The sequence below is a fragment of the Hoplias malabaricus genome, chromosome X1, assembly GCF_029633855.1.
Source record: "Hoplias malabaricus isolate fHopMal1 chromosome X1, fHopMal1.hap1, whole genome shotgun sequence".
Lineage (NCBI taxonomy): Eukaryota > Metazoa > Chordata > Actinopteri > Characiformes > Erythrinidae > Hoplias > Hoplias malabaricus.
Window position 1 is genome coordinate 23,522,336 of NC_089818.1, and position 26,450 is coordinate 23,548,785.

Genomic DNA, 26,450 nt, shown 5'->3' on the forward strand with positions numbered 1-26,450 from the left:
AGAGAGAGAGAGAGAGAATGTTATACCCTACCTCCAACAGCAGTGTTTGGACTGGGTGGAGCTCTGCTGAAGGCTGTCTCATCGATGCTCTCCAGCAGCGAGACTTCAGGCAGTGTCTCTGCCTCAATCAGCCGTCCACATCTGAGCAGCTCGTCCTGAGAGAAATGCCTAAGCAGGAACTCAGGGACTGAAGCTGAACCTCTGCCAAGCTTCTGTCCTTCGAGGGAACCATTTGTAGGTCGCTTGGAACTGCTGAGGATTTGGAGTGCTTCAGAGCTCTGCTTGGATGCCTCGTTCACAGTGTGAAGCTCTAGGGATGTTCCTTTGGAGCTCTGAGTGTGGAGGGTGTTGTAACTGTGTTCACCATCATATGGGAGTTCCTCCTGATCTTCATCGCTGGTATTGTCACCCTCTTGTGCTGTGTTGGGCTTTGGAACTGAAGCATGTAACAGATTTATTTGGACATCTCTGATGTTGTCGTAATCTCTGTGTTCACTGTTTATGGAGGAAGGACTCCCAGAGGAATCTTCTTCAACCTCATATGAGCCAGAAAGACCTGCGTTCTCTACAAATTCAAAATTGGGTTAAATTCCTTAAACCACAGACGTATTATACAGTTATTAATCTGACTTAATAATAATTAATATAACACTAATACATATGAAATTTGGGACCACACACATAATGAAGTTCCCATATACTTTTCAATTTGCGGTGGGTCCAGAGCCTACCCGGAATCACTGGGCGCAAAGTGGAACACATCCTGGAGGGGGCACCAGTCCTTCACAGGGCAACACACACTCACACATTCACTCACACACTCACACCTACAAACACTTGAGTCTCCAATCCACCTACCAACGTGTGTTTTTGGAGCGTGGGAGGTAACCGGAGCACTCAGAGGAAACCCACACGGACACAGGGAGAACACATCACACTTCTGACAGACAGTCACCCGGAGGAAACCCATGCAGACACAGAGAGAACACACCACACTCCTCACAGACAGTCACCCGGAGGAAACCCACACAGACACAGAGAGAACACACCACACTCCTCACAGACAGTCACCCGGAGGAAACCCACACAGACACAGAGAGAACACACCACACTCCTCACAGACAGTCACCCGGAGGAAACCCACGCAGACACAGAGAGAACACACCACACTCATCACAGACAGTCACCCGGAGGAAACCTCATAAGTGTCCGTAGGTGTGAGTGTGTGAGAGAATGTGTGTGTGTGAGAGAGAATGTGTGAGTGTGTGTTGTGTTGTGAAGGACTGGGTGTATTCCGTTTTGCGCCCAGTGATTCCGGGTAGACTCCGGTACCACCGCGACCCTGAACTAAATTAGGACAGCCTTAACATTACTGTTCCATTTGGATATTGGCAAGAAACATTCAGTGCATTCAATACAATCTTTAATGTCAGTGTGTGTGGTCTATACAGCTTTAACAAGCTGCAGATATAAAGCACAGTGCTGATCTGGTAAAATATGAGAGAGTCTTACCACCACTGGAGTGCATGCTCTCGGGGCCCTGTGAGACATGCACCCTGAAGGAGCCTTGCAGGTCACTCAGATGGAGACTGTCGTCATCCCCAATGTCCACAAATATACTTTGCTCTAAACATTTTTCCCAAAGCACAGAAGGGCCTTGGTGAGAATCAGCCTCGTCGTCTACATCCTCCTGGATCTCTTCTGCAGACGGGTCACCTCCGATCCAGCAGCTTCTTCCCTTGGTCTTACATCTCTGAGCAGATCCTTCTCGATTCATTTCTTAGCAACCACAAGAATAAACAAACGCAAGCTGAACACTGATGTTAAAGTTAGCGGAGCTCTTTCTATTGTGTTCTGTGCAGAGCAGGTTTATGAACAGAGGAGTGTGGAGTGCTCTCAGAGCCAGAATATTCTCTCATTTGTTTAATTTAGGAACCAAGTAACTACTAAGTGAGATTTGTTGTTTATAACGTACGTCCTTTGCATTGTTTAGATGTTTAGATATAAAAGGAAGTAGTTTTAAATGTTCTCCTGTTTCTTTAAAGATGAAATCTTTATCTTGTGCTGATCTGATGACATCATTTAAGATGCACATCCTTGTGGGAGTGTTCTCTCTGAAAGAGAACACAATGTCATTAACTCCTTTGAAAACACCTTTATTAAGAAGAGAAAGCTGTAACATGTTCTTACTGAGCATTTTGCCTGAAAATGTTGAATCATTTTCACATTACTGCAGGTGTTCAGGTGCAAACAGGTGTCTACTTTATATAAACACTTTTTTTTAAACTAGGACACTTAGAATCATTGGCATAGCGCGTTAAAGACCACCTCTGTAGAGCATTTTATTAAACATGTGATGTAAATGAGTGTGTGATTGCTCCATGAGGTCTTTCACATATAAAAACAGGTGAGAAGGTAGCTCTCAAAATTATAGCTTAGACAATAAACACATGCCAGCCTTTAGGTAGCTGAAGGTCTTACCTTTTAATGACGTTCTTCAGCCAGAGTCCGTCTTTACTGACAGTTAATAAACTCGGTGCTCGATGTGAGGTAAATGAAACATGACATAACACATTGATGGAGTTACAGCACGGTGTGAAGTAACACTACACTTCAATCCACCATCTGAAGTCTCATAAATAATACACGCGCCACTCGGGTCTTCAAGCGTCTGATTGGCTGCTCTGTGAAGAAGGCGGAGCTTGGTTGCTTGGGGAGAGTCAAAGGAATCGTTCAGCACTATTTAATGGTTGTGTGTAAATAGTTTTGTCTTCATAATAAAAACAGACATTTTACCAAACACATTAATAACCGTGAGTGTTAGTTCAAACTGACAAGTAATGTTTCTTTCGACGACGAAAAATTCAGCTAGTAATATATCTATCTCGAATGAGTCGATTCTTTGAATCGAATCTTTAGTTTGTATTTTAGGAGCCGATTCACTTTGGACAATATTCGTTTTTTTTGTATTAAAACAAAACTAATGTGTGTATTATAACAGTAATATTTCTGGTACTTCATTAGCATTCAAGGCACTGCCCCTGCATTATCCTCCACAGCTGTATCATTAATTCATGAATTGTTTTCTGATCCTATTCATTTGGTCGAAACATGGAATCACGGGGCGCAAGGCAAGAACAAACCCTGGACGTCAATCATCCACACACATCTGGACACGCGCACAGCCAGCCTACCAACATGTGTTTCTGGTCTTTGTGAGGAAACCGGATCACCCAGGGGGAAACCCATACTTACAGGGGGAGACTCCTTATTTAGTTATTTATTTATTGACTAAAAAGTACGACTTAATTAAGAGCCGTGGTGGAGCCGTAAGAGTCCGTTCTTATTTGTGAACTGAGCCGATTCATATGATTCACATTAAGAGCTGAAACATTCATCACTAGATTCAGCATTCAAATTTGATTGGTCGTCAGTGGCGATGCTGGGGCGTGGCTAGTTTGAATTACTCGCTGCTGGTTGGCTGAAGAAGAACTGGCAGGGAATTCGCTTCTTCAGTGCTGTATTGTAAAACTTCTCAGGACGAAAGTAAACAGTGTTAAAAATGACCAAAGCCCACTGGCTTACTTGTAGGTAAAGTAGTGTTTTTTTTATATTCAACGTCATATATTTTATGGATATTTTCTGTTAGGGTCTTGAATGTATTTAGCGAAGAGCTTCACGGGGAGAAGTCAACCGTTGAGCCCGTGGTAACGTAAGTTAACGTTAGCGCTTTACATTATCGTTAAACGAACTCTAACCGTCACACCGCAGCTTATTTCTGTCCAAATACGAACGCGTCGCTGTAATACTGCATCTCTTTCACTCTGAATAACCCCACTTTCTCACCATTTATTCTCGCATAAACCTAGTCATCTGTTATTTATTTATTTATTTATTAATTTGCTGACCACTAAACTGTCGTTATTGTAAATTTACCCCCAGTTAGAAGCATTCTCTGTTCCCATAAACACTAATATAATCTATAGATGAATCATTTTGACGGTAGATAAAGCAGACAACTATCTCAGTGGATGTTTTGACCTTGGATTTAAACTAAAACCCTTATCACTATGTGCTTTGTGCTTGTTTCCACGTTCTCTGCAGGTCTTTTAGAAATACAGGTGATTTTAAGCAGCACTATATTTCAGGTTGGTATTCTAAGATATTGCAAGCCTTTTCTCTTGAAACGTCAGGTCTCTCTGCTTCTTGCTGTCACTGTTTTAACCCTTGTTCTTATGCATGTTTGTTCACGGTGTCAGTTAAAGGCGTATCCCTCCATACATCAGCCCCCACAAACAAAACAGAACAGCTTTGTGTAGCAGCTTTGGCAGAGCTTTCATTTAGTGTTATGTGTTTTGTACAGTGGCACACAACTGTCAAACACACTCCTGTCACACATCAGTGGAAAAATGAGAGTCTCTATGCAATACATGCATTATGTACTGCATAGGTATTTCATGTTGTCACTTCCCAGTGTTTTAGGTTTGAACGGCGTAAAGATTATAACAGGACATCAGTTGTTAGGTGGTTGACATGTATCCGTTGACAGTTTATGACGGTGTTAAACTGAATAAGAATAACGACTCAATCAAAGCAACAATTCGCCAAACAGGAATAACAAGGTTACAAGGCTACATTCAAACTACAGGTCCGCTTGCCCAAAAGAACTGTTCTTATGATGAACAATGGTCTTCATATGATATAGTGAATGCACTATAAACCTAAAAGAATGTTAAAACTGATTCAGAGAAGTTGGTAAACGTCCGTAGGCTGGATGTACGTAATATTTTAAACGTGAACGTGCAAGAGCTTTCTTGCAAACATGGGCTTTTCAAAGAGGAAGACAGTAAACCACTCACAAATAGTTTAATACTCCAGGTCATCCACATTTAAGCAGGTGTCATATTGACATGAAAAATCTAGAATTGACAAAGATAAAGAAAATGCCTAGAACAGTCCGTTTTCCAATCCCCAGATCGTAATATTTAAAACTAACGTACATCGACTGGCACTTTCACAGACATTGCTCATTGTTGCTGTCAGTCTTTCCTTCCCAGCTTGGTATTATGAGGAATGTCCACTTGGATTGACATCAAATTTAGATGAATTCTGATCCGACTGTTCAGACTGAGTCGCATTGCTGCATATCAAATTTCATTTTCTTGCATAAAAGTGGCTCAGAATTGTCATACACGGTTTTTAATTTTGCTGTTCACACTGCCACACAAATGACACATTTGAGTCACGTGAAGAACACGATTTGGGTTTCTTTTCCCTGCTGTACGAACATCTCCATATACTTTTACAATATTATTAGCCACGTTTACATGCAGCCTGATAATCAGTTAATAATCCGACTAATAGCTCCATCGGAATAGAGAAGTCTGATTGGGGTAATTCAGATTACATTTTCCATCTGATTGAACGAGGCGGTAATTCTTTAAATACTGTGTTAAATAGAAGAATAATAGCCGTGTAAACACCTGTATCCATTGTACATTCTGCGCATGAGAGGAGCTGGTACAAAGCCGCAGCAGTGGTCTTGGTCATTTTTATAAATTAAAAAACGGAACTGAAGACGGTTTCAGGATTCACTGCTTACTAAGATGATTGTTTATCAATTTTCATGTGAATAGAACAATGAAAACAAAAACAGGGATGTTTACACAGTCTGACTGGAAGCCTATTGTCTTCATATGTGAACTACACCTATTGTTTTCCTGGCATTTAGCGAGTAATGTTGTTAATGTTATAAACAGGGACCATCTACAGTTTTGTTAAAGGTTTGGGCGATATGGCCCTAAAGTAATATCACAGTGTTTCAGGGTGGTGTGGTGATAACGATATTCTTAGCGATACGACACAACACTGAAAAATACATTTATTTATTTATTTCAAGAACAAACTACTGCAACAAAATAAATGTTGTATTAATGTTAATTATATTCAAATTAAATATATTCTTACATAACACCATGGTTTATTGTAGATATACCCAGTCGCATCACCCCTGACTTTTAAGCTTTTTTAAATCCAGAATGTTTCAGAGCCAGTTACACTCTGGGGACACATTAGAAATGGTTTATTCGTTTGCTGCTGCTCCGGAACTCTTAGATTTCCCGTCATAATAACAGTAAATGCGTCTCCAGTTGCCTTATCAAGCTGATTAGTTTGCTAATGGATTAGCTCAGTACTGCTGACACATCTTGTGTAGGATTGTCAAATGACGCATGTTTCAAAGACATTTATTCATCAGACTTTCAAAAGTGAGAACTTATTGAAAAGAATCGCGTGAGGACACGTTGTCTGACATTCATGTGCTAAAGGTTAATGTTAAAAGCATGTGTTTGTTCAGACGTGTTTCATGTACCAGTTCAGCTTGTATTGCTATGTTATATATATTTAAATAAACAGGATTCCCTAACCACATGTAATTATCAGCACATTATCACACTATATTCGCTAATGTCTTGAGCCAGAATGTGATGAAACAGTCAGGAAAACAATAACAACAGTTTAATAACACTACATTTACATTGCAGCAGAGCAAAATGCTTGTTTCTGCAATTGCTGGCAGCTTTTGTTGGTGTGACACTAAAAATGCAAATAAAATAACAAATCTGTACAATATACGCTAACTGTTATTTCCTTCGGCGTTCAAAACTGCACACACTGAAACAAATATATTTATTATAACTATAATTACCTTTAATTACATTATCTTTCGCCTCCTGCCTATACTTCAGTTGGGAGCATATTTGGGGATGCTTCTTACAATTTTATTTAGACACCTGTCCTTATAAAAGTACACTACGGTCGCACATTTCCACAAGGTAAACAACTCAACAGAACACTGGGGAGCAGTGAGACTCTCGCTGTGTCGTTATTTGTAATCCACATTAAATATGTGTATGATATCTCCCGTTATAAACCCTCAGCGCTTAGACAGGGCAGACACAGAGCAGCAGCGCTATTTGTCAGGGAAGTAAATTCGTGCGTCAATATTCGCGGACGCAAACCCTGCGTGACTGTGGCTTTATATGTCCCTGATGTATACTGTGTCCCCTATAGTAACTTAAATGCGATACTGAAGCAGCATGATAGATCACGATTGACGTGCATGGTCTTGGAGTTTGACCTGTCGATCGCAATCGACTGGTTGGCGACCACTGCTGCATCACGCTACAGGTGTTACTGATATGAATGATAAAACTGTTGGTTTTATCATGGTTTTGTCATGACCAAATTTTTCATACCACTTGAAATTTGTTCGCCAATCAGCAAAGAAGCCTTACAACCACAAAGACTACAAAAACCACAAAGATCATTGCAAAAGAGCAGTTCATAATCCCAGTAGAGACATGCAGAAAGCTTTTATGGATCATTTTTAAAATGGCATTTTTAATAGAAATGTGAAAAACACAGATGTGGTTCATTTTTAAATGAAATCTTTTAATACAGCGTCTGGAATTATCTTGTGAATGTCTTGTAATGTATTCCAGCTCAGTATTTTAGTGTTTATTTTGTTTTTCAAAATGAATACAGATATAAAAAAGTGATGATTATTAATAATAAATGAATAGAGATGACAGTCAAAACAAAAACAAACTGCACAGTAAATTATCCAGTGTTAAATCAACACTATTAGTGTTACATTAACACTGTTAGTGTAATGTATGTATCTTTACACTTATATAGCGCCTTTCTAGACACCCAAGGACGCTTTACAACACTGCTCAGAACACTCAATCCACACACACACTGGTGAGAAGCGGCAGCCAAATGCGCACAGCGTACTCTCGACCAGTAACAACCGTCCACCTGGAGGACTGCATCGGGCACTAGGGTTTCACCCAGGACAGAGTGCCAATCCATATCTGGGCTCACACTCATACACCAGGACAGTTATTAGACAGAAGCCAATTCACCTACACTCCATGTTTTTGGACTGTGGGAGGAAACCGGAAACCGTTAATAAGTTAACCCTAATAGTGTTGATTTAACACTGGAGAATTTACTGTGTGAAAAGGTGTCGGCTGAAGCATTAGCTTAATGTTCTTACCCTTTTTACTTAGCTACTTAACAGTCTTTTTACTTCTGTATAATGGCGATGCAAAACAACAGCAGAAGGAAAATCAACATTCCACACTTTATTTGTTTGTTTATTTGTTTTTATAAGTGCTTCCCGCCCTATTTTTGAAAGAAAAAAAAAAAGTAAACTTGCAGAGTGAGCTACACATTTTTACTTCTTATCACAACTGTTCCACAAATGAACCTCTTTGATGGATATAAATCTATTTGTTTATATTTGTCCTTGCTCTTGTTTCTGTGAACATACCTCTTCCCCTGAGTTCATATTTCCTCTCTTTAAAATCAAACAACTTCTGAACACAGTTGGGAAGTAAATTCTATTGTGTTTTGTACATTATTTGTGCAGAATTAAGGTTGATGAGGTCACTGAGTTTAAAAACGTGTAAATTAATAAATAGTTTGTTGGTTGGTTCATAATAATCCTTTCAATTTACTTAAACCAAGTTTTCAAAGTGTGATTTATTGGATTAGACCTACTGACTTTGGCTGTTATATTTTGTGGGGAAGTAGCCTCTTCTGAGCTTGCTTTGTGCCACTGCGAAATGGCTTTTGGGGACCACTGTGGGCTGCACTGTCCTAGTCTTCCTGCTTCTTCCTGAAGTGTGTACATTCTGCTCTGTATTATCAGTACTGTTGGTATTGATCACACACACTCTCTTTCAAGTGGACAGCCTGCTTTGATTCAGCTTGAGCACACACAGAGGCCACAGTGATGTGAGACACACACACACACACACACACTCACTCTCTCACACTCTCTCTCACACACAGCCTTGCATAGCCGCTGCTCAGTGGGTGTTGCCATGGCGTTATGCACAGAATGAGGCTTCACACGGCTTCTTGTGTTCTCTTCACAGAGAGGCCCGGGAGACTGCTATTGGATAAAACACGCACTTTCTCACACACACACACACACACACTCTGAACCAAACCTACGCCAACTGAGAACCTGGATCTGTGACTTCGCTTTTTACTTTCGGCTGGGGCTGTGTTCCACTGCGCTCTGAAGACTCAGGCACTGGATACCAACGGAGACGCCATTGATTGGTTTTTGGGTTTTTTTTTTCTTTTTTTGGAGTAACTTTTAAGCACTTTGCAAACATTTTTAAAACTTGGTTGAACTTTGTTACGGACCTAACTGGGATCACTGTGTTTATTATGCACTTCAATGGCGGCAAGTGGCTCAGTGGCTAGAATGGGGGACGAAGAGAATTCCGTTCATGTTTGCTACAGGTAGGCACTTTAGCATCATTTCGTGTTGCTTTTAAAGCAGCTGTGTGTTTCACTGCCCAAAGCTGGATGCTAAGTGTCATGAAAGGTATAGCATTTTTCAAACACTCTGCATTTTGTCTGTAAAACCAAACTGAAAATGTAAAAGTAGAGTTGAATATAATTGTGTCTATTTTAGATAAAAATGCTAATCTGACTTTTACAGTAGAGTTTGCTGTAGGTCTGTGCGTCTGTTGCACCAGAAACTTCATGTTGGACCTGTTGACTGCTTTACTACTAATCCTGGCATGAGGGGAGGCAGGTGTGCCTCTGAAAGGAGAGCTCTTTTCACCATCCTCAATATTTAATATTGCACTGAATCATTTATGCTTTATTTCCCATTGTGCGCCCATCTGGTGAACATCCTCAGCTGCGGTTTTCCACTTACTAGTGCGCGCAGCAGCATTTCATGCAAACCTCCCTTTGTGTTCGCCTGTATTGATTGTTTGAAATGGTTTCACATTTCCATCAGACCATCAGAGCACCGCAACAATGGTTTGTTATCTCTAGTTGACGCCAAGGATCTTAGACTGAATGGACCTGCTTGTTTAGTAGATCCATTTGTCATTTGTTTTTCTGTTTAAACGTGAAAAAGGTTGATCAGTTGCCTGCTATGAGAAAAGCCATTTGGAATGATGTTTTGGGGAAATTGATCTGTTATTAATAAAGTAATTTAACTCTCACAGCCAGGACATTAGTGTTGGGAGAGTGTATTTATCAGAGCAGTTTTTATTAAGGGAGAGTTCTTCTGTAATTAAATAAATCACTGGCCTGGGTTAATATAAACTGTGCTGCTCTAGAGAAACATGAGAATTGTTTACAGAAACCAGACCAAAGAGTTTAATGCCTCTTTCTAAAGGTTGGGATCAATATCTAAAGCATGGAGCATGTTTTAGGAATCAGTTAGATTCTCTTTCATTTTTTCTTAGCAAAGGTTTGACTGGGAAATAGGAAGGTGCTGCTGGTGCTGTTGCCAGTGGACAGAGTCTTTAAGAAAGGTAGATATGTGTGTAACAGGCTTCTTAGCTGCTTTGGCAGTTTGAGTTCAATGAAAGTAAGTATATTAAGGTGCCACTCATGTGGAGTAGGTCAGTAGCACAGTGTGTGTCACTTTAGCTCATTTCCTTGATTTAGAGTCTGTGTAGTGTAGCCTCTCAGTTTAATGTTCTCTCTCTGTGTGTTCCCTAATCACAGATTACAGAGGAGAGTTAAGACTCAATCTGATTAGCAGCGAAAACTCTGAGCGCAGCAGTTTCTGTCAAAGCCAGACGCAATTTCTGCCCTTCGATACGGAACGGTTAAAGCAGGCTCTACATATTTATTCGTGTTATTATGCTTCTTTCATATATCTGATTTACATTCATTTAACTTTTACCTTTTTTTTGTAATGTGAACTTGTTGGATGGGGTGGTATCTGCTGGGTTTGTGATGTTTGTTTATCAGCAGCAGCTAGTTTTAGTCAATGCACCCCTCAAGGAAAGCTCGGCAGGGGTCAAAAACAAGTCCATAGAGCTGTCAGAGCAGCTGAGACGAAGCAGAAGCGCTTTAGATGCCCATCAGATGCTCCGTGTGCTGTGATTGTGTGAAAGGCAGCAGGTAGGCGCTGTAGCTTTGATGAAATTATGGTCAAGGCTAATTGCTTCTTAGTTTAGTCATCCAAAGGGTTGAAGTGATGAGGAGATTTGGATTTATGAAGGATTTGAAAGGATTTGGATGCAATGGACAAATAGGTGCTATGGGCTGGCGTTGATTATTTTTGTGACAGTTATGGTATTTAAAAAGCAGGATTGGGTTACGCTTCGGGTCACGACCTGAGACTTTAAGACATTTATAAGGGATGATAAATGGAAGTTCTGCAGATCATCCAAACTGTATGTGAGCTTGTCTTTTAAAGTAAACACTGATTTAAAAGTCTGTATTGATGCAGTTTTGATTGTATATGTTACTATATCTAATGCTATGTGATGAGAGATCCTGTTAATATACTAATCCAGTCGTAAACAAAGGTATGGCCTTTATATTTAAATAAAGCTTACATTCACAGCTCTGCTGGAAAAAGTCTTTACTGCACGAACTTGGTGTGTGAAAGACTGTAAAATAATAAGATTATTAAATATCCAGCCTTGGGAGAAGCACAGGAATCCTCCTGATAGGCTGTTGGTCTTTCATGTTCTCTTTGCTGTGCTCTGCAGGATGGAGGCCTCCTGTCTGGAGCTGGCTCTAGAAGGAGAACGCCTGTGTAAGGTGGGTGATTACAATGGAGGGGTGTCCTTTTTTGAGGCTGCCATACAAGTGGGCACAGAGGACCTTCAGGTGCTGAGTGCCATCTACAGCCAGCTGGGCAATGCCTACTTCCATCTACTCAACTACACCAAGGCTCTGGAGTATCACCACCATGATTTAACATTAACCAGGTAGAGACACTCGTTCATGCACATGAAATGAGCACTAGTACTCTTTTACACACACACACACACACACACACACACACATATATATATATATATCTCGGCTGGTCAGTGTCTTCCAACAAATTTGTGCCGGTCGCATTTACACATGTGCGCCACACGAGGGCAGCTACACACACTCACTGTTTTTATTTTTTTTTTACATGTACTACCTTCTGCACATGTTTTCATTTGGAAACATTGCTCATATATACTTCAGCATCTTCCTTTCAAATGCTTCATCGACTGCATCCTCCAATGGAGCTCTTAACTCTATGAAACAAACTATCTGCTTACTTCCAGAGTACAGCACCATGTCTGGCCTCAGTGTTGATATGCATTTTAGAGGAGAAACGTTGTTTGATGTGTTGTTTTTGGCTTTCGTTTTAGGACCATGGGAGACCTGCTGGGTGAGGCCAAAGCCAGCGGTAACCTAGGGAACACTCTAAAGGCATTAGGACGCTTTGATGAAGCTGTGGTCTTCTGCCAGAGGCATTTAGACATTAGCAAAGAAGCTGGTGACAAGGTCAGCACTTTACAAAAAGCACAATAAAGCTAATTTCTGATAGCGTTTTTGAATAACGTGTAAAAAGCCTGACTTTTCTCTTTAATGGTAAAAGTAATTCACAATTTTACAAATGTTTTGTTTTCAACATTGATATCTGCGCAACGTGCATTAAATACGAGCTCATTTAATTTATGCATCTCTATTACTGTCCCAAAGCAAACACAGTATCGTTGGCCTGGACTGTTAATATTGAGATAAATATAGTGTACTTTTACTTATTAAACTTCTAATAGAGGTCTTTATTGCTGTGACAGATGGGGCAGGCCAGAGCCCTCTATAATTTCGGGAATGTGTACCACGCCAAAGGAAAGAGTAGCTGCAGTAATGACTCAGAACCTGGAAACTTCCCTGAGGAAGTCACTACTGCACTTAATAAAGCTGCAGAGTACTACGAGTAAGTGTGTGTGTGTGTGTGAGAGAGAGTACGCTTATGCATATGGTTGTATTTTAACATTAAATAATGGTGTGAATAGCATGCTTTAACCCAGTGATTTTCAAATTTTGCTCGTAACATGTTGATTGAGGTGTGTTAGCAGATAAAACCAAAAAAGAGCAGCACGTAATCTTTGTGTGCTTGCAAAAAGTCTGAGGTTAGGGTGTGCCAAGCGGTTAAGAATAATGTAGTGTTTATTTCTGTCTGGTGTGCTGTCGCAGGGCAAATCTGTGTATCGTGAAGGAACTGGAAGACCGAGCATCTCAGGGACGCACCTACGGTAACCTCGGAAACACTCACTACCTGCTTGGAAACTTCCGAAGCGCCATTGCCTCCCACCAACAGGTGAGGCTTCTAACCAAAAGCTAGTGATTAACATAGACACTGGTGGTAAGGGGAAATAATACAGTTAAAGGGAATGTCTACGACTGTGGGGAACTGCAGTTCTCTCTGGTTTATTTACATTCGGAGGCTCTGGGTCTTTTAAGGTGGAACTGTATTTCTGTGGAGAAAAATGAGTACTGAGACACTTGGTTGTTTTACTTGTTTACCCTCCACTAGAGCTAGCAAATGGTGTGGACATGTTCTGAATTTTTTTTTTGTAACAGCCATGAACGTCGTTTTTTTAAATCTGTGTTACCAGCAAAACATTTAATACAATTCAGATGTAATGACTTCTGTGTCTGTCAGTTGTCAAATGTAAATGAGTGAATATGACTGAGTAGGAATGACATTTCTGGTTCTAAACTTTTGCCACAAATGTTCTTGTTTTGACCAAAAATTAAAAATGTGAAAATAAATGATACGTCAGTGACGAGAGAGAACAGAACAGGAACTGAGTAGAAGTATTGTTCATATTCAAATGTTCAATTCCACCTTAAATAGTACAGCAGTTGCATTCTTTCATTTTCTTATTCAAGGTGTGTGTGTGTGTGTGTGTGTGTGTATATGTGTGTGTGTGTGTGTGTAAATTATTAACATATATTTTTTAAAATCCTCCAGCGGCTCCTTATTGCTAAAGAGTTTGGTGATCGATCAGCAGAGAGGCGAGCCTACTGTAACCTGGGAAACGCCTACATCTTCCTGGGGGAGTTTGAGAAAGCTGCTGAACACTACAAGTCAGTAAATATTCTTATTCATCGAGCTGTTTATTACCAAAACCGCTTATAGTTTTGCAATTTTTCATGTGTTCGGTTCACTTCTTTGTTGATGCTTATGTTAATACATGTTTAACCTTTCTAAGTGTCTGACTACTTACTGTATGTCTACTGTTAATCTGAGTGTTTACATCATCTCTCTGACAGATCTATCCTTTATATATTCCACATTGATGTTGTCTATTACTGTGGCAGTGAGTTCTTATTATCAGTGTTTATTATCAGTTGTAGTTACACAAATTCTTCATACAGTATTAACTAGTGCTGACTGATTTGGGCGGGGTAAAGATATCTAATGGAAATGTTATTTTCCTGATTCATTCTGCAAACTGATTCTTAAATGAACATCCAGAGAGGCTTTTTTCCTCTTTATTTTTGTTGTGGTTCAGAAACATGTTTTTTTGGCTTCTTCTGAAAAGTATAACTCACAGGTTGTGTATTACTGAGCTGAAATTCCTCTCCTAAAACACGTTAAAGAGGGAATATTATACCCCATTTCCAAAAGCTTACACACGCTTTGTCAAAATGCCACGAGGAGCCGAAACTGTTCGTTCTTCTCCATTCACGTTTTCGCTATCTTTAATCAGTGCACTTATATCTCTGAACTTGTGATTATAAATACTTAGACGAAGAGGTGGGACAGTACCAACGTGACTGCAGGCTACAAAAGACACAGCTCAAAATCCCATATTAGATTTGGATGTGAAATCATGGATCATGGGTTAATGGGTTAATTTATTTCAGAGTTTGTGGGTTGGTAGCAGCTCTAGACACTTTTCATCTTTTCATGTCCCTTTAAGACAATGCTGATTAACGCAGGCTTAAACGACATGGCATCACTTATGCTCCTGAATATGGTGTTTAAATATAAAAACAATGGTTTCCACCCCTGTGTTTACTTTATCCTGCAGTTTGTGTTGTGGAATTGATTCTGTGCTGGAACGGTGATATTGTTTCTAAGTGTTTCTTTGTGGGCTGTTTTTAGGAGAGCTCTGCAGTTGGCAAGACAGCTAAAGGATCGGGCAGTTGAAGCACAGGCCTGTTATAGTCTGGGCAACACTTACACACTACTGCAGGACTATGAACGAGCTATTGACTACCACCTCAAACACCTCATCATTGCTCAGGACCTCAGCGACAGGTACCGACTTCATCTACACATTTAACATTCTCCTCGTCTTTCGACATGACCTGCAAGCACAGGGCTCATTATTGGAAACACAAGTTTATTATACGGGAGAGCATGGAGAAGGTGAATTTTGAATATAAAATAACATACTTGGCTGTGGTATCAAAGTGTTTACTCAAATATTTATCGCACCATCGTGGTTTAAATGGTTTGAAGATGTCACAACAAAACAGTAAATAGTAATACACTTTATAAAGTGAATAGTGATGATGATGATAATGATAAACACTAAATTATAAGCTGAAGTAACAGCCATGTCGAGCAACAAGTCTTTGCTGATGCTGATGATGGTCTTGGTGATATTTTTAAAAATAGGTATTCAAACCTGTTCAAACTTAGGTATTTTAGTTTATGGTTAGTTTTGGTTGTATGTTTTTAAAACATTAAAATAATTCAATCCTTAAGGTGTTAACCAAGTCATCAGATTTATATTATGAGATATGCTGGATTGTAAACATTGGAAAACCACGCAGACACAGGGAGAACACACCACACTCCTCACAGACAGTCACCCAGAGGAAACCCACGCAGACACAGGGAGAACACACCACACTCCTCACAGACAGTCACCCAGAGGAAACCCACGCAGACACAGGGAGAACACACCACACTCCTCACAGACAGTCACCCGGAGGAAACCCACACAGACACAGGGAGAACACACCACACTCCTCACAGACAGTCACCCGGAGGAAACCCATGCAGTCACAGGGAGAACACACCACACTCCTCGCAGACAGTCACCCGGAGGAAACCCATGCAGACACAGGGAGAACACACCACACTCCTCGCAGACAGTCACCCGGAGGAAACCCATGCAGACACAGGGAGAACACACCACACTCCTCACAGACAGTCACCCGGAGGAAACCCATGCAGACACAGGGAGAACACACCAAACTCCTCACAGACAGTCACCCGGAGCGGGACTCGAACCTACAACCTCCAGAACCCTGGAGCTGTGAGAGAGACACTACCTGCTGCTCCACCACTGTGCCGCCCCTTTTTCAATTTTTCAGAGCGAATTATTTATTTTATTGTATTGTTAGCGTGTTAAGTTATGAAGTTACAGTATTCCAATTAGAATTTATTTTTTGAAAAGGATTTGTGGAAAAATGTCCCATTGATATGTAATAGAACTGCAGAACCGGCTGCGTGGACTTAAACCAAAGCAACTGTATTTGCTTATGATACCTTTTGTAAAATTTTAGCTGTTGGATGTTTTTTATGTTTGTCAGGATTGGTGAAGGCCGTGCCTGCTGGAGTTTAGGGAACGCACACACAGCGCTGGGGAATCATGACCAAGCCATGCACTTTGCAGAGAGACATCTAGAAATCTCTAAAGAGGTACACAACTTTGACTTGGGCCTAGATTTCCCAAAAGCTTTCTAGTAGTAGAGGAAGAAAGCCTCTATTAATAAATGTGCCCCTCCAAGAGCTATAACCTTTTTATTTGTTATTATTGTTTTTATTATAGCAAAAATGCCTGTATAACAAGGGCAATTAGATGCTTTCCAGTTTACTTTTTGTCATTAGCACCTACAGTTATCAGCCATTAAATTATCACCAATATTTTTCTACATTCCCTGTTCATTCTCTCAGCTACACTGACCAAACATGAGCACTTATACATTGTAAAATTACAACAAAATTGTCCATCTGGCACTCTGCATACTTTGTTTTACTCTTTTCTACAATGGTCAGGACCACACCATGTATAATGTGTGACTGACTGTGTTAGTGTGTGTTGAGCTTTTAAGAGTGGGAAGAACAGTGCTGCTGTGGCGGTTTTAACACCTTTATTTTCCACCAACTAAAAATATCCAACCAGAAGGGCCTTGTGGGCGGCGTCCTGTGTCACCGACGCACACTGTGCAGCGACAGATGAGCTACTGTCTCTGACTTTACCTCTACAAGGTGGACCAACGAGGGAGGAGTGTCTCACAGAGTGGACAGAGAGTGGACACAGGGTTTAAAAACTCCAGCAGCACTGCTGTGTCTGATCCACTCTACACCAGCACAACACACACTAACACACCACCACCACGTCAGTGTCACTGCAGCGCTGAGAATGATCCACCACCACATCACACCTGCTCTGTGTTTACCTGAGCATTGAAGAACAGGGTGAAAAGGTGCAAACAAAGTATGCAGAGCAACAGCTGGCCTTCAAGTGCTCCTTTGTGGTGAGTGGAGCTGAGAGAATGGACAGTGAGTGTAGAAACGAGGTGGTCACAATGTTATGTCTGATCTGTGTATGAGTCTGAGTGGAAACAATGGACAAGACTATGGGACATGTTTTTACTTTTATAACATAAGAGTATATTGCTGCACACTCAGTCTAAAGCTGGTCACATTCTGTTTTTGAATTTCTGAAATTCAAGAAAAAATGTAGATGTAGCTTTAAATCAGTTCTGAATTTGTACATGTTATGGATATAGGGAGCATCTGAAAATTTGGAAAATTACATCTTCACATTTGCAATTAAATATTTTTATATCACAATCTGTTCCACAATTCTATAATGAGTTATTACAAGGGAATATACCTTTCTTATAGCCCAGCTTATTTTGTGATATTTTTAGACTGTTATAAATTGATTGCTGAACTGACAACAGCGCCCTCTAGTGACCGTCAGTCAGTGACAGATGTATATTGAAATAATGAAAATTTGTTGTCCAGCCCTAACTGAGCATTTCTTACATATAGACTGTGCTTTTGTGTGAACTGAAACTCTTACACAGTACATTATTCTGATGTACATCAAAAACACACTATTCTAAGAGTATAAATTAACATTTTCAAAATGAAAAATTGCTTGTGTTTTGCACTCAGACCGGAGATCGCAGTGGTGAGCTGACGGCCCGTATGAATGTGTCTGATCTGCAGATGGTCCTTGGCCTCAGCTACAGCACCAACAACTCTGTCTTGTCAGAGAACAAAGAGATTGATTATAATATGCATGGTAAGATTGTACAATCATTTAAAAACCTTTCTTAGAATACAAAATAAAAGGAAAAGTTTTCAAATTGTATGGATATGATTTAGGATCCTTTGTTACAAGCAAAAGACAGTGAAAATCTCCACGTTGTTTAACAAAGGACTGGCTGTATGATCAGGGTGTGTTCGGGTAGGCTCCGGACCCACCGCTGCCCTGAACTGGATAAGGGTTACAGACAATGAATGAATATGATTATTACCGTTTATGTTTTCTTTTCTCCACTTTCCCTTTAATTTTCTAGTAATATGTTATTATTTATGCCTTTTGATTTTCTCTTAACCTTTTGGGCTCTAGTTATTTTTCAGAATTTCAGAAAAATAGCTAATTGCCAAATTTGAACGATTATTACTTTCTAAATACTTAGAATAAATTAAAATAGTTTTTTTAAGGACACTTTAAAGTAGAAAAATATGTGTTTTTGATCCTAATATAATTTTAATATACCGTATTTTCCGCACTATAAGGCGCAAAACTCAAATTATCTCAAAAGCCGACAGTGCGCCTTATAATCCGGTGCGCCTTATATATGGACCAATATTGAGCCACAACAGGTCTCGCAACTACGGTAAGCAGCCGCCTACTTCATTTTCTTCCGCGCGCGGTGCATGCTGGATATATACCGGTATATATATTTCATTTCCATTTGTTTTTTATGTAAAGCCCAAAATGGCTCCTATTAAGAGACACGCATATGACGCAGAGTTTAAACTCAAGGCGATCAGTCACGCAGAAGCACACGGGAATAGAGCAGCAGCAAGAGAATTTAACATTAACGAATCACTAACGAACGGGATTCGTGGATGAGGAATAACTTAGTAAAGTGAGCTTTACGTGTTTATTTTGTGTGTTGTGTGATTTTAACGTTTGAGCAACGTGGTTATTGATATATTGTTTTTGCTTTGCACTATTTCGAGTGTTACTATATTGTGATTATTATTATTATTGAATCGAGGAAAAGTCCCCCCCCCCCCAACGATGTGGGGTATATTAACATTGCACTACATGTTTTACCTTAAACTACGCTGGGTTGTAATCTATTAATAAAGTTGAACTGACCTATCTGACTGTTTTGTTGACATTCCCTTTAGCGCAGCTCCATCTAATTGATGCATAACGTAACCCCCAGCCTCTACTGTAGCGTCTATTGTATGCGCCTTATAATCCGGTGCGCCTTATATATGGACAAAGTTTTAAAAAAGGTCATTCAATGAAGGTTCGCCTTATAATCCGGTGCGCCTTATAGTGCGGAAAATACGGTAATATAATATGCTTCCAATTAACTCCCAAATGCCAAAAAATGTAGACGCTCACAGGTTTTTTTTTTTCACCGTAAATGACTCTAGAGACATCAACAGTGATCCACGTGTTGATTTATTTATAGAACTTTACCAGAGAACACTGTGAGTGTTCCCAATATATTTATTTTGAAATTTATTCAAGTCTAAATAGAGGATCACATGTGGTATTTTTTCGGGGAATCGAAATTTGTTTTTCATAATAAATTTTTTTTTTTTTAATTACTTCAAATACACATTGCATGGTTTATGTTTGGGCTGTGAAAAGCCATTTTGGGCATTATTAGATTCTAATAAGCAAAAATGGACTTATTAGGGATGCATATATTAGTCCATTTTGAAAAACTGTGGTAATAAATATCCAAAGTGTCAACAATGGTGTCAAACAGTGCTCAATCACCTTGAATAAGGCGTTAAATTAATTGTCGCTGATGGTACTGCATGATAAATGTGCATTGTAAAACATAATATAAAAACTTCATACTATATATATATGATGGTTTGCTTGGGGCAGATTTCTCATTATCTGTCTTTTATATTTAAAAATCTTAAAAAATAAAAAAGTTATGAAGCAGAGAATGTGACAATTACTAGTCTGAAACCACTGGTGGTTTCATGGAGCTAAATGTTACCATGATTGTGGCACAACATTTCTTTATCTACTGCATGTGGCAGTCATCACAGTTGTGCCTTGACTGCTTACAGAAAGTCTTTTTTGTTTGTTTACTTTATAAATCTAGGCGCAAGGCCCCGAATGAGCAGACGGCAGAGCATGGAGAATCTGGAGCTGGTGAAACTTACCCCAGACAAGCTCAGCGTGAGTGTAGTCTTTCTGTACTGACACAACACACCTGATAACGTCAAGAACCTCCAAATCATAGTCAGAACTACAGACACCCACATGCAACCAGACACCTACAACCTCAAAGCCTCAAACTGACTGAAACTTAGACTTAATCCCTGGTAGATACCCAGGACAGGCTTTCATTGTTTCTGTCTGGTATCTGCAGTGTTCACAGTAAAACCACAGTAATATTATTTAAATAAACAAGGCATGGGGGCTCAGTACACTGGGCTACTTTTAAGAGGAACTGTTAAGCGAACACTGTTACGTACATTAAATCTCAATATTCGTGGTAATAGAAGTGTTCTGCTGTTCAGATGAACAGATTTATGGACGTTGTTTTCTTAGGTGCATTTACACAGTGATGTATTCATTTTATATTTTTTTTCTGTACAGGGTCAGAAATGGGGCAGTGATGTTCTGTGTAAGCAGTCGAAGCCTACGCTGGCCAAGTCCTCCACTAAACTGTTCTTTATGAACCGTCTGAGGGGGAAGAAGACAAAGAGCAGCTCCACAAAAGTTCTTCAGGACGCCAGCAACACTCTGGAGACCCCTCAGAGCCAGTCTGCTCAGAAAGTGAGTGTCTTTGTACTAGGGCCGCAATTAACTATTATTTTCATATTCAAGTTGTCTCCAAATAATCCATAACTTGCTTTATTTAAAAATAGTAATTTGAATAAATTAAATATAGGGGAAAAAAACTATTATTTATTGCAGCATTTCAATGAAATGTAGTGAACAATGACGTATTTTAAATAATATTGTTTTAAAAACGGTGTCTGAACACCTTTGATGAGTTTGCTGTTGACATAGTTTTCTCACAATAAGTGAATATTAATTTAGGGGATGTTCCTGAAAGTCCATTTCATTAATATACTTCACAAACACCCTACGTCCTCCTCCAGTTTCGGGAGAATATGGAGAACGCTGTGTATTGGGGAGTTCGGAGCCCTGGATCCTTTAAAGTCTCACTTAGGGCTGTTTTGGACCTCCTTTAAGTGGGAGCTCTTGTTATTTACTCAGTGACATTTACTGCATGTGAGAGAAGGGGAACACAGTTTGTGACTTTTTGAACTTTGACCCCCTGTAGCGGGTGACCGTGGACATGCTGGGTGATGAAGGTTTCTTTGACCTGCTGAGCCGTTTCCAGGGCAACAGGATGGACGACCAGCGTTGCTCTATTCAAGAGGGCCGAACCCGACAAACCGCCTCCGCCTCTACCTCCTCGTCCTCCGCGTCTTCCAGTCCACCCACAAGCATGAAGAAATGTGAGTGCCAGTTTCGTCAGTAGTAAAAAGAATAGGTGCTGAAATTTCACCAAATCTCTTCATCCAAGTAAAGACAAGGAAGAAAAATGTGAAGGGTTTATTCATTTGGAGTTTGGAGTTACTAAGGAAAGGCAGTTTAAAAAAAAACGTGTAGTCCAACCCATTTTATTGACCAAACTGCCTGGTCATTTGCCGTATTCGGAACCGTACTCAGCACATCGCGTTCCAGATGTTATTAGTTACTAGTCATTGTGTGAAAGGGAGGACAAAATGCAGAAATACATTTCCTTTTAAAAATACTAGTGCAGATGTAAACTTACTAAAGTAATTAGACAACACCACAATGAAGTGTGTTTATGTTATAATTCCAATTGAAAAGCAACTGATTTACTTTTATATTTTTACATTGTTACTTTAAGGGCATACTTCAACTTTAATAACAGCTTGTTAATTGTTAAATTATAGAAATAAATCCCATTTTAAATCGCACAATATTTGTAATAAACTCATAATTACATTTCCATAAACAGGGGATCAATATTCTGAAGTTATTTCAAATTTTACAATGCGAATAAAACTACAATGTCCTTGTTTTCCACTATAGCTTTGTCAGAGTCAGCTGTGTCTCCGGGACAGGAGGCGTTTCTGGGAAGCCTGGCGAGGGCTCAGGGTCGGAGGCTGGAGAATCAGAGGGCTGTGGGAAGTTTACCAGGTCTGCAGAGCCTCCAACCCGGCCAGAGCTGCAGCAGGCAGGCGGTACTCAACCAGCTGATGGCCAGTGACAGTGCCTCGGAACCAGATGACCAGTTCTTTGATATGTTGGTGAAGTGCCAGGTGAGAGAAGTGGCTGAATCCGCTCCTAGGAGCTTATAAACAGGACATACGTCTAACCTGCAAACTATGTACTTGTTTAATTTTTCAAAAATGATTTATTGAAGCTAAAAGCTGGACATGAGTGAATCTTGGAGATGATTTGAAAACAAGGGGAAAGTTTGAAGAGTGACACCTGCTGACCGCAGTTAGTCACGTCAGCTAAGTTCAGGCCTGTGGTGAAGCTGTAACTTCAGTTTGCTTCAGAACTGAAGCTGTTTTTATATAGAGATTTAAATGACTATTATCACTGGATTTCCTATTGTCCTTTTTGAAGTGCATTTGTTTTTAATGTTTACTGTTTGTGCTGAATTGTGTACATTCTCACATCAGATCAAATCAAACTTTATTTGTCACATACAGTGATACACAGTACACCTTGCAGTGAAATGCTTTGATGACTGTCCACACACAGTAACAACATACAAGAGTTAAGGAAGTAGAAATAAAATAAATTATATAGACATTCTCAAAATAAATAATATTAAAGTAAATAAATAAAATCTAAAACTGCACAACAAAGTCAAAAGAAAAATAAAACAACCTCTAAAATTGAGCTGTGCGTATGTCATACAGATGATGTTTAAAGTGCATAAAGTGCAAGTTAATTCTGTTCAAAATAAGAAGTGACACGTTTATTCTGTGCAGTAAGAGCAGCTAACATCCTGTATGTGGTGTAAAGTGTGAGCTGGATGAAGTCTGGGTTATATCTGATAAGTCTCTCAGTAATCTACAAATAAATATATAATAATATATATATAATAGAAATACATACAACTGTTGGCCTTCATCTTAAAGTGGTGAAGCTCCTGAATGAGGTTCTAGAAACTTCTGGTCATTTTCTGTGCAAGGCCATTATTTGACTGCACTATGTAATGGCTGCTTGTTGTTACCTTGTAGCTCTTGGCACCAGACGTTAAATAGGCAAATGTGGGCAGGAATATTTAGCTTAAAGCATCAAACTGCATACAATTCTACTCGATACGGACGCTGCAGATATAGGCATGTCCTCACATGCACGGTACAATTAAAGCTTTAAGAGTAGCTGATTAAAATATGTCTGCTAAGAATAGTGTTCAGCAGAAAGCTATATGTGTAATATTACCTTTGTGATACCTGTAAAAATACAGCTTGCAGCATCCTGTTCATAACGCTATACTCATGTTGCTGTGCACAGAGTAACTACAGGTGCAGCCTGAAGCTAAAACCTATAGCCACTCACAGTGTAAGAGTGCGTAACAATTCATTTCAGTTGTCCTTTATTTTCTTTAATGGGTGCATGTCGTCACTGGTCTGTGTTTGTGATTTTACTGGGAGCACGATGTGGGGAAAAAAAAGGGTTTTTACGTCTTGCATCAACATGTGGTTCTGGTGATCGATCGCATTTCTGAGAAATGGGGTTTAAACACTCAAATCAAAAACAGAATCGCTGTCAGAACAGATGTCAGTCAGAAAGTCCCATACGAGCAGCCGAAGGCGGCAGTGGCAGGAAACAAATCTCCTTCGAGACCGGAGATCCTGGGGAGGAGCCGAGATATTCAAGGGGAACCTTCTCTGGACAAACTATTGATAGGAATTTTTCAAGTATCACCAGTTACATCTGTCATTATCCTTCAGTGTAGTCAGTGTAGTTAGTAGAGTACTGATGTAAGAGTGAAGTAATGGGGATTAAGGCAATAATAATAACACCAAATAATGAAAATAATAACAAATAATAAGTGATCGTGGCATAGATCTGGAGCAACAATAACAGTGTTGGAGGCATCGCTCTCTAAAACCAAGTCCATTTCAAGTCCAGACACAAGGTAAAGTGTAAATTAAATCTGGCTAAAATGTATCCAGATGAGATCCGAGGCTAAAGCACATGTTGATAAAAGGTTTCAACAATTAAGCTCAAAAAGTTATGACAGATTTTACATTTCTATTTCATTTAGTCCTTAATTATACTGCCTCGATCTGATCTGTCCCCCTCTCCTGTCTTCTCTCTTTCTCTCTCTCCCTCCCTCTCTCTCTCCCTCTCTTACTCTCTCCCTCTCTCTCACTCTCTCTTTCTCTCTCTCTCTCTCTTCCTCTCTCTTTCCCCCCTCCCTCTCTCTCTCTCACTCTCTCTCTCCCTCTCTCTCTTCCTCTCTCTCTTTCTCTCTGTCTCTCACTCTTTCTCTCTGTCTCTCACTCTGTCTCCCTCCTTCTCTCACTCTCTCTCTCCCCCTCCTTCTCTCTCTCTCTCTCTCTCTCTCTCTCTTTCTCTTTCTCTCTGTCACTCTTTCTCCCTCTCTCTCTTTCTCTCTGTCACTCTCTCTCCCTCTCTCTCTTTCTCTCTGTCACTCTCTCTCCCTTTCTCTCTTTCTCTCTCTCACTCTCTCTCTCCCTCCTTCTCTCACTCTCTCTCTCCCCCTCCTTCTCTCTCTCTCTCTCTCTCTCTCTCTCTCTCTCTCTCTCTCTCTTTCTTTCTCTCTCAGGGTTCTCGTTTGAATGATCAGAGGTGCGCACTTCCTCGTGCTCCGATCCGTGGTCCAACCGTCCCCGATGAGGACTTTTTCAACCTCATTCTCCGCTCACAAGCCAAGAGGATGGACGAGCAGAGAGTTACATTACCATCTGTGCACTGAGCACCAACACACGAGTGTCAGGAAATACCTGTAGGATGCTTAGTGCCCTGTTCTAGAAGTCGGTTTTTAAAATGTCCATATTGGTACGATAATTTATATCTGGGTTTCACATTTTAAACAGAACAGTCCTGCTCCTGGTGATCTAACAGTCTGCCGAGTTAAGTTCCAAAATGAAGCTCCGGTCTAACACACGTGATGCATGTATTAAAGGCATTGTAATATCAGACGTGTGTACTCTATCTGAACTCTCAGTGGTGGTAGGTCTCCAGTGCACCTCTCTTCTAATACACAATGCTACTTACATCAGTCAAGCATCAAGCGTCTTCTAGATATTTGGCCAGTTCCTGACACTTGGCTTTCCTTATTTCGCAAGTACATACTCCATGCAGTGAATGCACACAGATATATCTTTAGTTTTCAAATCCTACGTCGGTCCGTTTGTTTTTAAGGTCTAGTCTTACAGAGTTTCACATCATTTTTTTTTTTCTCTCTCTCTCAGCGGGCTCAGCTCAGTCACCTTTCAAAAATCCTTCAAATTTAAAGTGTTCGAGCCACAGAATCACTTGGACACACAGGGCAAAGGCACTTCGGGACATGTTTGTAAAACTGTCAGTCACTGATGTCCCTATCTGACTTCTAAGTCAATGTTTAATTACGCCCAGAGGTTTCTGATTCGTCTTTTAAAATCCACTCCACCGTTCCTGCAACGTAGGTTTCTACAGACTCTAATACAATCTGCTGTATCACTGAAGCAGCGTTTCTATAAGAAAATTATGTAGCAGCGAGGATCTGTACTCACTCACAGTTTTGGAGGTTTTTAAATGTATACACATCTAACTTTGAGTGCAGATCAAATATGATACACATTTTGAGCACATGTTTATAGCTTGTTTTAGTATGAATGTTTATAACACAATAGCATTAAGCATTAGTTTTGTACATCCACAGTTCTCTGTATACAGTTGTATTTATGTTTTATTACTTTAATCATGAAGATTGTGTGTAAGAAAATGGGGAAATCTCGAGCTGTTTTTGTTAGGACGGGTAAAATGGTGTCTGTGAATGTGTTTTGTTTTTGTTTTGTAGTGTGTGAATGTCAGGCCTCTGGACACAGGGAAGGTGTCAGTGGAGTGGTAGTAATTAAGAATGAGTGGGTTTTGTTTTGTTTATATGGAATGGAATTTTTTGGAGTGTTTTTAAATACTGCTAATTTTACATTTTGTAACAAGGTTGTCATTGTAATTTGTACATTTCAATACATCAGCACTGAACGGACTGCTTGATTATTGTGATCGTGTCAGAGATTTCCTGGAAGTATAAGGTAAATGATGCAAATCAGTGCATTCACTCACATTGTTTTGACATTTGATGTTTCTTTTCACAACTAGTATGCTGTAAATGTGTTAAAT

General features: G+C 39.9%; 1 protein-coding gene across 2 annotated transcripts; it reads left to right on the plus strand.

The window, feature by feature from the left end:
- The first annotated feature begins 3,598 nt into the window (after positions 1-3,598).
- On the plus strand, positions 3,599-25,810 carry LOC136676022 (G-protein-signaling modulator 2-like). Of its 2 annotated transcripts, XM_066652874.1 has the most exons (15): positions 3,599-3,712; positions 4,105-4,148; positions 11,553-11,774; positions 12,198-12,333; positions 12,630-12,769; positions 13,030-13,153; positions 13,811-13,926; positions 14,951-15,106; positions 16,393-16,501; positions 17,990-18,119; positions 20,191-20,267; positions 20,691-20,870; positions 21,385-21,562; positions 22,167-22,396; positions 24,892-25,809. In XM_066652874.1, exons 3-15 carry the CDS (start codon positions 11,554-11,556, stop codon positions 25,039-25,041), a joined length of 1,947 nt encoding a protein of 648 aa, XP_066508971.1. In that variant the 5' UTR covers positions 3,599-3,712; positions 4,105-4,148; position 11,553; the 3' UTR covers positions 25,042-25,809. The 2 variants fall into 2 exon arrangements, with proteins under 2 accessions (XP_066508971.1, XP_066508970.1); XM_066652873.1 differs by lacking the exons at positions 3,599-3,712; positions 4,105-4,148 and adding an exon at positions 9,189-9,324 and having other exon boundaries at positions 24,892-25,810.
- Positions 25,811-26,450: the final 640 nt, after the last annotated feature.